The following is a 12,319-nucleotide window of genomic DNA, read 5'->3' as shown; positions in this document are numbered from 1 at the left end:
GAGAAAGGGAAAGGAAATGAGAAGGAAAGTAAGGGAAGATAACCTAAATAAATTGTTTCCAGCATAAAAAGCTTAAAATTCAGGAAAGAAAGCAAACAAGAGACTGGGGAGCTAACTCAGTAGAATAAGTACTTGCCTAGCAAGTTCAAGGGCCTGAGCTCAATCCCCGGTTCCACCAAAAAAAAAAAAAAGCAGACAGCTCAACTTTTAAATGGGTAATAGACTTGCACAGAAACACCTCAAGCAAAAGGATTTTCAGAAAGTAATTTTACATCTGAACAGAAGGTTCAACATTAGCCACCAGAGAAAAGCAAACTAAAAACACGGTGAGATACTATTACACACTCATCAGAATGGCTTAAATATGCTAACAGTATCAAGTGCTGACAAATTACAAGCTTCTACAACTACCACCTGCTGATAGGAACACAAACTAGTACAGCCTTACAGTAAGTCTGTCAGTGTTTATGAATTTAAATATGCATTTACCGTATGACCCAACAACACATTCACACAAAAAGATCTGTATACAGATGTTCACTCAGCTCTACTTAGAAAAAAATCACAAAAAGCCAAACAGTGTCTTTCAACAAGTACATGGGTAAACAGATGAGCAAACTGCAGCATAATCATATGATCCAACTCTTGATTACATGATATTAGTTGTATGCGTTTTGTTTTTTTTTTTTAGTTTTCCAATGTTAGAGCCACTGGTTGTGGTAAAACATCACTTAGCCATAAAAGAACAAACTAATAATAAAAGTTCAATCATGTTTCTATACACATGGTATTCTGAGAAATACAAAACTAGACTAAATAACAAAGACAGGATCAGGAACTGGGGTATGAGGAGGATGTGAGTCTGAAAAGACTACTATAAGGAATCTACAATACGGATGTGACTACAAGCAGTCTTCTAGGGTGAAGCAACAGTTCTATATTCAATGCGACAGTGGCTACCCAAATTGATACATACTAAAATTCGAAGGCCTACAAATGAAAAAGTTCATACATATTAAACTTATATAATTTTTAAAATTCGCATTTAAAAATTAAAATGATTAAAAAAAAAACGATTGTAAGGTTAAGTCCTCTTAAAAATATATGGGTCCACAGGGGTGGTGAGATAGCTCAGCAGTCTAAAGCACCTGTTTAAGCAAGCTTAGGCAGGAGCAGGGGTCTGTGGTTCAATCCCTGGCACCACATGCCATACCAGCCCTGCCTCCAGAGCAGGTTAAATGGGCCAAAAGGAAAAAAAAAAAAGGGGGGGGGGGTCCTTCATTAAAAAAAAAAAGCCCTTTTAAAAATATAGCATAAACTATAACACCATAAGCTTTATTCATACGAACAATTTAGATACCTAACAATGACCAGTAACTTGAATGTATCAAACCATAAACCACTCTTCAATAATTAAAATTTGCATACTACATTCTTTATTTATGGGAATAGGATTTTTTATACTTTGAACTATATCCTTAAGAAAGATTAAACTGTAATTATTAAGTTAAAAGGAAATTACTTTTAATGATATAATAAATACTGTTCCCTGATAATTCATACTATGAGACATAACAACTACTGTTAAGGAGAAGGCAAGAGGCTCAGGCAAGGACGACAGCCAGCAGGCAGGAGCAAGGCCAGAAGCGGAGGCTGTCTCTGCCCGCAGCTCTTCATTTCCAGAACTCTCTGTGGGCTGAGATAAGGAAGCAGCCTGAGCCCACAGCTCCTGGGCTAGATGCAGAGCTGAAGAACATGCTATTCTGCCTAGTAACCCACAACCTTCAACACATACAATTTTAACCATTAACTCAATTATTTTGTCTTTAAATTTCAATGTCTGGAGCAAAATCCCAGACAGTCAGTCCTAATTAAATGTCTAGGTAAGATGAAGAAATCATCACTTTTAAAATGAAGTATAAGTTCAGTGAAGGAACTAGTATAGAGCCATATAATTCGTGATAATATCAATACTAAAAATTGAGAACTTAGAGGACAATATTTGATAAAAATATACACTAATCTGTAAAGTGCAGAAATTTTTAAACAGCATAATACTACACTGAAAAACCATCTAGTAAAACCACAATACAAGAGGATTGGGGTGTGTTAAAAGAAAAAAAAAGCATGTAAGAGTTATGACAACTGAAAAGATGTATCCTTCTAGGAATCTAAAATAACCATCTAGAAGCTAAAATAATAAACTAGTATTTGTGGAAAAACTGTGGCTAGGATGGTTACTAATGAGGACTTTGATCAAGTCACTTTGTTTCACCTTATGAAGCCAGTATGACACATAAACATGCAGTATCTTCCATTATCTATAAAAATAACCTACATGCCCCCCCATTTAAATTTGAGTGCTACAATAATCATGTTGTCAGGGGCTATGTCAGTTTACTAATTTTGCCAGTTATATAAATGTTATTTTTTCAAGGAATGCCAAGTAAGATCTCAAAAAATGTTCCATCTATCACAGAGTAATGCCACAAACCTCACAATAAAAGTGGTTGACCACAAAAGTGACTCAACAGGAACAAAGCTATGAGGTACAAACAAATCCATCTGTCCCAATACACCACAAAGACTTTTTTTTAATCATTTATTTATCTATTTGCCACAGGGCCTCACCATGCAGCTCAGACTCATGGTGATGCCCAGTGCTCCGATTACCACCATGCCCGGTTTCAGTGGCCTACTCAGCACAAGGCCAGTACACCATGCGGTACCAAGGACTGAACTCGGGTCCTTGTGCTCCGCAGGCAGGTGCTTAGACTGCTGAACTATCTCCTTAGCCCAACACAAAGAATTTTAAAACAACTTCATAGCTCTTTTCCTAGCCCTGAGAATTTCTGACTTTAAAGTGTTAAACATGTTTTGCCATTTTTAGATAAAACCCCTAATTATAATAATCATATGGCATGAAGCAATGGCAAAGGATTACAGACACTTATCACTCCTGTAAAGAACAAAAATTCTACATGACTGAAAGGAACTCTTTATCTCATACTTTAGTGTTTAATGTAGTTAAACTACAATCACAAATTTGTATATTCAATATAAACTTGGTGAAAGATGCTGTCTTTCGTAACACTATTAATAATCTTTTTTTAAAAAAAATGTATTTAGTACAGGGTCTACAGGGTCTCATTATACAGACTGGACTCACAGTGACTCTCCTGTTTTCAAGCCTCCCAAGCACTGGGATTACAGGTGTGTGCCACAGTCTCAATCACCATCTCAGTGTGCCTCAGGACTGGGGCCAGCACAGCACGCCAAGCATCAAATCCTGGTCCCTGCATCTGTACCATCTTTTGATTTCTGTATTTCAAAGTGAACTTTTAGTAAGGCTAGGAAAATTAATTTTACACTCTGTAGCCTTTTTAAAGGTCCCCAAAACTAATGATAAGATATATGAATGAAATTCATTTCTATTTGTCAAACTGACAGTATCACTCATTTTTCTCTAATTTTAAGAACAAAGGTCTCAATCAAAAAATACTATTAGAGGGCCGGGGAGATGGCTCAGTGGAATAAGCGCTTCCCTGACAAGTGCAAGGGCCTGAGTTCAATCCCCGGTTTCACCAAAAAAAAAAACAAAAAAAAAAACAACAACAAAAAAACTATTAGAATCCTTAATGCAACAATATGATAGCCACTTCATTTTTTTTTGGGGGGGGCAGTACTGGGGATTGAACTAAATAGCCACTTCAGTTTAAAAAAAAAAAAACTGATGGCTATAAGATGATCTTTCTAGAAGCAATTTTATGAATCTACACAATAACATAATTTTAACAACTTCACAAAGTACTTATTATTGTAAATTTCTAAATTAAATGTTTGCATCCTCCCTCTTTGCATTAAATATCCAAAATAAAGCTCTTAAAGATGAAGTCTTAATATCAGTCATTTATTCTCTTGTTTAAGAGACTACATGAAAATCTTTCCACAAACTGACATATTTTTAACTGCCTCCAAAAAAGCAAAGGTGCAAAGCATTATGGGACACACAATGCATTTGTCCACTTCATCTAACTCTGTGGGTGAAACAGGGAAGCCTAACAGTATTAGCATTCATATAACCTCAAAAGATGTCATGAGACTCAAAGTAAAGGCAAAGAAAAGAGGTTAAGACAATGTATTGTCATAATTTCATAAATAAAGATAATCTACTACATATTAAGAGAAAATGATCTAAATGTGGTATTTTTTAAAAAATGCAATCTTAGTACAAATGTAAAACTTCTTAGGGCCAGTCAAATAGCTCGGCAGATTAAAGTGCTTGCAAGACACAGGGGCTGGGGGTTAGGCCTGCTGTGCTGGCCCCGCCCCCTCCCCCAGGGTGTGGGGTGGGGGGAAAGACAATGGAAACTGCAATTGAGACTGGGTGTGCACCTGTAAACCCAGCATTTGGGAGGCTGTAAACAGGAGAATCACTCAAAGTCCGATCTAGTAGTGAGACCCTGAACACCCTGTAGACCCCTCCCTAAAAAAAATACAAAACAAATAAATAAAAAATGAGATAAAACTTCTTAAAAAATCAGGATTTCTCTCAGTGGAATACAGTACCATGAAAAATAGTAGCTTCTTATTGGTTGAGAAGGAATGCAGTAAGAAAAACTGGAAATATGCCACAGGACAACCCTGCTATGAATTAGCATTTTTTTGAATACTCCATTCCCAATAGTAAAAATAAGAGGAATATATGTTAAAAGCTATTACATCACTAGTACTACTTAATACAAGGAAACTGACAACCCAGCAGTAAAATATGTAAAGTATGGCAATATGGCAACTAGTGTCTTTGTTTTCTTGAATACCATGAAAACAAGCTAAAGTATCACTTATTTCACAAAAATCACAATTTGGTTCCAGAAGACTGACACATTCTAATCTCAAAACTAAACAAAGGGGCAAAAGATGGATAAGAAAAGAAGAAAAAACAAAACAGAGGTATACAGCCCCCCAAAGCACACTGCTTTTAAGTGGTAAGAAAGTAACACTGACAGGTAAGGGTATTACCCCCACATGAAAAAAATAGACAATTTTAGCTGATTATTCTCAGAGATTCGTTTCAACAGACAGCTAAATTCAGATTACATACAAGGCCCAAGAGATGAAGATAAAAAAAATCCCTAGCTCATTTATTTGCCTCTTTAATATTAACAGTATCACTAACAATTACAATAAAAACAAAACAGGGATGGATAACCACCCCTACAGTGCATTTTCCCAACCTCTCTCTCAATCCTTTCAAAGTAGAAGTCACTCAACTTTCTATGTTGCTCATATCTCATGATGACTATATTCTTGTCTTTATTCTCCCTATCCTATCCCAAAGTTGTCTCTATTTCTTTTGCAAGAACCTTTTACTACTCAGGCCGCTTTCCTCACGTAACATTCATGAAGGGATTTCGTACTGAGCTCACAGCCCTTGTTGTCCCCTTCTGACTCCTGTAACCACACATAATTGTAACACACTTATTCAACACAGAGAGGATCTCAGTTTCTCCCAACAACTGTAACTGAGGAAAAATTTTAAGACAGTAGGAAAACAAAACATTTCACTCTATCTTCTCTATCTCAATCTTTTTTTAAGATTAAAAACAACTGCACCTTCAACCAACAGACTAAGACCCAAATTCCTTTCAATAGGATGCTTTTCAAAAATCTGTCTAACTCACTCATTTCCTACACATGCACCTGAAGCAACAATCTTTTTTTTTTTATTTGTTTCCTCTTTGAGACAGGGTCTCACTATATAGTTCAGGCTGCCCTTGAGCTCACTTTGTAGCCCAGGCTGATCTTGAACTTGCAATGATCCTCCTGCCTCAGCCTCCCAAGTGTGCCAGCATGCCTGGCAAGAATCTTTCTTTGAAAAATGGTCCACACCTGGCAATAGGTCCTGGCACTACCACTAAATGGAATCACCTAGCTGGCTGTCCAATGGTCAAAAGTCTAGAAAAGGGATTCCTTCCTTTTTCTTCTTCTCTATAAATCAATCAACAGGTAATGTTTTTTTCTACATGCGAAATATTTCTTGAATCAGAAAACTTTTCTCCATCACCAGTATCAAAACACTGGAGTTCCACTTAACCCCTTCCTGGTCCCTCATTTAACTCCTGAGTCTTCTAACTTTATTTTTCACATAGCAGCCAGGGAAATATTTTAATTAAAAACCTACACTGCAGCATGCCATTTGACTTGCTTAAAACTTTGCATGAAAATTTACCGTACACTTAACTGAGTACCAAGCACTTCTCCCATGGCTGCAAGGTCTGGCTTGAGGGTTTCTGCTTCTCCAGCATCACAGTACCCTTTCTTGCCCACTACCAACTTTTAACTCTTCACTCACAAAAGGCTTTTTCCCCCAACATTTCTACTCCAAGAATGGACAAAGACTGCTGTGCTGCCTTTTTTTAAAAAATAAAATTTTACTGCAATTCTTTGTTTGTATGCTCTATTGCTGCTTCCAAAATACTACAGAAAAACTAAGGAGCTGAGTAAAGGAAAATGTGTGGCTGCCTGAGTCTTCACAGAAAGCAGCTGCTCCTGGGTCTGCGCTGCTCTACAACTCCCTTCCTTGCGAGCAACCTCTCATTGACCTATTTACTCATCATTTTCCCCTAATACTGTATCCTGTTTTTATTATTATTTTATAACTAAACATTACCTACTCCATGACTGGAGAGATCAGATGTGTTCTATTTACCAATATAATCTCTAACTCAAGAGCCTGACATAAACGTTTTTGAATACTAAATTCTGTGATGAGGCTCACAAAGATGTTTGAGGCTCTGATAAAATGATGTAAAGGTCTGAAAAATCTAGAAAGTTTCTAAACTTTTCCCATCCAATACGACCATACTTTCCAAGTCATTTTCTTTAAGTTAACTTAGAATGAAAAGCAAAACCAATGAAAAAGTCCCCTTGAAAACCGAAGTGTATTCATGTTTAGCAAAGTAAGACAAATCTGCTCGTATGGCAAGGCATATTCCCTGTTTTCCTTAAGGCCTTGAGAAGTTCACCGAGTTCCTTTGGGTCTGAATTTCCCAAAAGGAGACTTTCTTCTAGAAACAAGAAGGATAACCAGAAGTTAACTCAGAGAAACAACACTTGAATTTTCTGTGCTCTGCCTCAATTTTGGGAACTTACTTCCAAATTCAATAATAGACAACTTCAACTCTCAAGAAGTATCCTTTCTGAAATAACCCCTTCATCTGCCTTGTTTGTTTGTACTCCTGTTTTGCCAAAAAGGGGGGAGGAAAGGAATATTCACTATTCTCACTCCAAAATTAAAGTCCCAACAAACCATATTTAAAAACCAGTCCTGATTCTATATAAAATGATACTTACTAATTCTTGAATGTGAAAAGGTATACATGTCCTGACTATCTATAGCACAGCACTAAAAGTTCACATATTTAAGTCAGTTGGCCAGTTCAACTTTCAAAAATAGTGAACAAGAAAACAAAACAAAACCACTCAAAAGGGGGTCTGCCAGTTAGCTCAGTTGTTAAGTGCCTGCTCAGGTAAATGCAGTCGGGGCAGGATACTGTGGTTCAAACCCCACCTCCACGTGCCTTACCAGACCCACCCTTAACGCAGGCTGAGCCAGCCAAAGTAAAAAAACAAAAACAAAAACAAAAACTGATGAACAGATCAGACATTGTCGCTTTCAAATCACAAAAATGTGTATATTCTGCTAGAGTAGGCAGGTATTTTATACCAGAGAATCCTGAACCATTTTCTTACTTCCTATTCAAAAGGTAAAATGTAGAGACAAGAGGTACTGATTCCACTTAAGCACCAGAGTCCCCCAGATAGAACAAACTGATGCTTCCTATGTCACACATTCTGAGCTACTATTCATTGCCCCTGCCTGACAGTTAATTTCTTTTTTGGCAGTCTCCACTTTAAAGCAGTACTGTGTTTGTACTGGTGCTTATTAACATTTTTACATAAATAAAAATCAAATAAATGGGAAAACTAATATGAAAGCATGGACACCAGCAGAGGTTTCAAAAATAAAATGCATCTCTTAAAGAATATACTGTGAGGAACTCCATCGATTTAGTTGTTATGGACTACTGAATGTTTGTGTCCCCCTCAAATTCATACGCTGAAGCCTGATCATCAGCGCAGGGAAAGCCTTTAGAAGCACACTGCCGTGTGAAGATACAGTGAGGAAAAGTGCAACCGCAAACCAAGCAAAGGGCCCTCACCAGGAACTGAGCCTGCAGACACCTTGAGCTTGGTGTTCCCAGCCTTCAGAACTGTGAGAAATAACTGTATGGTATTTAAACTATTTAGTCTACGATATATGTTATAATCACCCAAACTAAGTCAACAGTTAAACTTAGACACTGGATTCTTTACTAAAGCAACTTACTAAACTCTTAAAATTTTCATGGAATTACTGTTTACATGACTTTAATATCTACTAGACCATGTCTCAAGTCTAAAAATCATACAGTTAAATGCTGACCTCAAGCTCTGGCCTCACTTCTTACATGAGCTTCTACACTTATGCCCAAATTGCAAAGCAGTTCTTTAAAAAGGTGGGTAGAGTGACATGCTGGCCAACTCCTACTAAAATCTCTTTGCTCACTTGTCAGTTTCTTAGGCTATTTCCCACAAGGGTTACTTGAAGTCTCTTCAACTCATATCCTAGAAGATGGACCATTTATCAGATTCATACAAGTTTTAGAAAGAAAATATTTCAGATATTATTTTCAACTCTTTTCTATATACATGAAATTCAGAATTGTCTACAGCTTTATAAACAGTAAATCATCTTGAAACTCCTTTCTCACCCCAGTTTCTGTGTATGCGCTGCAGGGTGATCAACTCATTCTGTTCCAGGAGCAGATCTATAGAGAAGTCAAGGGCTCAGCCTGTGCAGACACTGCCTGGATAATTCCACCTTGGCAGGTAACTACGTGCATCTGAACAAAATGATTATCTGTGCCTCAGTTTCTTCCTCTGTACCAAGAGCACTGGGTTGTGACTCTAGTGAAATTAGTTTATATGAAAACAGGAGAACTTTATATGAAAACAGTAAACCTTATGTAAGTCTTAGTTATGCTCATATTATGATTCCCTATCCAACCTCTAGCAAAGGTGAGGACATCCTCTTCTAAATTATTTCTGTTGCTCTTAATCCCATATTCTTTCTGTATTTAAAGACTCTGGTGCCCCAATCTACCCTTCAGTAGCTTTAAAGAAAACTATTCTACTCTCTTCCTCTCACTTTTAGTGCCTCATTTTTAAAATGTCTTTTTTTATTTCTCCAACTATTTGCCATATATTACTCCTTTGGCTCTGTATTTTCCATTCTCTAAAATCTAACACAGTCCTTAGTAAAAGTTACCAAATGCTAACTCTCCGTATTTAGCTCTTAGTTCCTACTCTAACTCTAAAACTTGAGTATTTTTTGGGTTTCATACTCAATTTTCCTCACATGTGAAATTATTTCTACAGTATTTTCCAACCATAAAATCTTTCAATATAATCTGAAACAAAACTTGGTTATTTCCTCCACTCATCTCAAATCAGGTGGCTGCTACAACTTCACAGTATTTCCACTGGTGGCACCACAATTGTACAGTAATCAAATTCCACCTAATCTTACTTCAGAATTTCTACCAACATTCATTAATTTCTACCCTTACCTTTTTCTAGTGAATGTCCTCCCTAGTCTACATCTTTATCATTGTCATCATCTTCAAATGTTGTCACATTACACACTTTAAAAATACAAAAAAATCTCCATTGTTTACTCCAAATTACTTAGTCAAACATTCACATTTTTCTACAATCTGTTTCCATACCACCTTTGTTAACACTGTAATGCACTAAACCTCTTAATTATTAGATACCTCAATCAAACCCCATTTGCCGCCTACACGTAACCAATTCATCTCCATATAATCATATGCTATCTACAATCTGCTCTCCTAATGTCTTCCACATTATTCATTTCTATCCCCCAATATTTAAAGGCTCTCAAGTTATTTCATTCTTTCTCACAAAATCTTACCTCCCACAGTAATCTCTCCATTTCAATCCCTAAGTTATCTATCACCAAATCATGTATCACTTAACTCTATAATGCTTCACAGTTAAAATGTGCAGCATTTCTGACATTACAGTAAAAACAACCCCAGTATAATATCCCTGAATTCACTATATTTTTATTTAAAGCTGTGTACAGCAGGCACTTAACAAGACTGCTGACTGAATGAAGAATACAATCACTGTGCTTCATGAAATACTAGATTCCTTGGCTCATTCCTTTGAGAGAAAGGAATTATAGAAGGAAGAATAGAAATACAAAGTTGCTATCTTGCAACCACCACAGTACTAATGATTCATGCAAGAATCATCAATGAATGGTGAAACCATCACATGGAAGTTTCTGGGGGTACAGGATATTCATACAGTCTCAAAATAAAACTGAACAGATTACTTATGAATTACAAAGGGAAAAATGGTACCTTCACAGTGGAGAAATCTGGCGGACACCAAGTGATCAAAGTTAACATCACCAATAATGGGATAAACTGACATCATGTGCCTCCTGATGTGATGCACTGAGGACACAACATCACTTATGTATTATTCCTGCCAAAAATGCATAACCTGAAACTAGTCATGAGGAAACAATCAGACAAACCAAAAACTGAGGGACAATCTACAAAACAACTAGACTATACTCTTCAAAAATGTCAATGGGCTGAAAGACAAAGAAAGGCTGAAGATCTGAGTACAGTACATGATCCTGGATCCGATCCTGGATCAGAAAACAAATTACCATAGAGGCTACACAGAACAATTGGTGAAATTTGAGTATGTACTGTGTAACATTATAAAGTTGCCTAATTAAGATTATAGTTTTCTGGTTACATAAAAGAATGTCCTTTTTTTTTTAAGAATGTCCTTCTTAAAGAAAAGTGTTACCAGGTATTTTAGGAGAAATAAAATCTAAAAGTTATTCTCTACTTGCTCAGTAAAAATATACTGATGATAATAGTAAATAACAATTACCAGTAGAAAGACTGTGAGGCACAATTAGTAACTGGTATATTTAGGCGAAAGGTACATAAGAGTTCAATATATCCATAAAACTTTTTAAAAGTAAAATTTTAAAAATGAATACCCTAATACCATACAAGAGCTGTAATTCTCCTTTTTATAATCAAAGCAAGATATTGTAGCAATCTCAAATAAATTTAAATTGCAGTTTGTTCTATAAAAACTTGTTACTAAAAAATATACCTTTTTGAGATCATAGAGCTATTTTATAGTTATCATACCACTACTTTGTATTTTAAAATAGAATTGTTTACCACATAAGTTAATTCATTACTTTCAAATGTACAGAAAAAGCTAACATGGACTGATTAAAGCATCTTAAGAATTACCTGTAATTAGTAAACATTTATTAATGACTGAATATTTGCTTCATTAATTGCCATTATAGAGAATGTATTTCACACAGATCACAAACTTTATCCTTCAACAGAAATCATGATTTAGTTGATTCTAAATTTTGAGTGAGGTTTTATAATACAGTCATGAACTACAGTAATTCCTGTAGGCTTCTGGTCAAAATACAACACAATATGTAAAGGATTTTCTACATTTGATATTGTATCAGCAACAGTCCTTTAAAGTTGGATACCTTATTTATGAGATGTTCTGTTACAACTTCTCTTAGTCCAGTGTAGAGTTTTTCTCCATGTTTATGTAAAACCATTGTATATGCATTTCTATAGAGCTCCTCAAAACTAAGACCACTGTTATTCTTACGCTGGATTTCTTGAATTGCATTTTTCAGAAGGTCCCAAATGCTGTTCACGTATTTTTCATCCATGGTCATCTGTAATAGCCAAGAGAAAAGAGAAGAAAAAAAGAAAGAAAAAAAAAAAGAGGTGAAAAATCTTTGTACATTTATCCATATAGTAAATATTTTGACTATGTAACTCATAAATCTGTACCATTTGAAAGGATGCTAAATTCTTTTAATAGAAATAAAAAGATACATTTAAAGTTTGCAGAGCCTACAACTTTTCTAATCTAAGACGGCTCATTCTTACCTATAGAACTCTTCACTTGAAATCAATTTGTATATCCATGAATCACTTAACCTGCTCTATCCCTCTGCTCCTTCCAAAACACTAAATCCCAATACCCTACCTACTCCTACTAATTGAAAATAAACATCTATATTTCATCCATCTCAGTTTAAATTCATAAACACTAACCCAATATGCCCTTCCTGAAAGTCTACAACCTAGCTTTTATAGTCTGATTC

The 12,319-nt window shown here is 35.9% G+C and overlaps 1 protein-coding gene across 2 annotated transcripts in view; it reads right to left on the bottom strand.

Moving 5' to 3' along the window:
* The window catches only part of Cul3 (cullin 3), a 65,422-nt gene extending 53,532 nt beyond the window's left edge, over positions 1-11,890 (bottom strand). Inside the window, exon 1 of one of the 2 annotated variants that reach the window (XM_023723046.1) lies at positions 11,815-11,890. In XM_023723046.1, the coding sequence (XP_023578814.1) occupies positions 11,815-11,835 (21 nt within the window). In that variant the 5' untranslated portion in view covers positions 11,836-11,890. Of the gene's footprint in view, positions 1-11,686 lie in introns of both variants that reach the window. The other variant, XM_023723045.1, reaches the window with a different exon arrangement.
* Between the last annotated feature and the right edge of the window lie 429 nt (positions 11,891-12,319).

The sequence above is a fragment of the Octodon degus genome, unplaced genomic scaffold, assembly GCF_000260255.1.
Source record: "Octodon degus isolate 3935 unplaced genomic scaffold, OctDeg1.0 scaffold00096, whole genome shotgun sequence".
Taxonomy (NCBI): domain Eukaryota; kingdom Metazoa; phylum Chordata; class Mammalia; order Rodentia; family Octodontidae; genus Octodon; species Octodon degus.
Note: the sequence above shows the minus strand (reverse complement) of the source record. Positions and strands in the feature narration are given on the sequence as shown.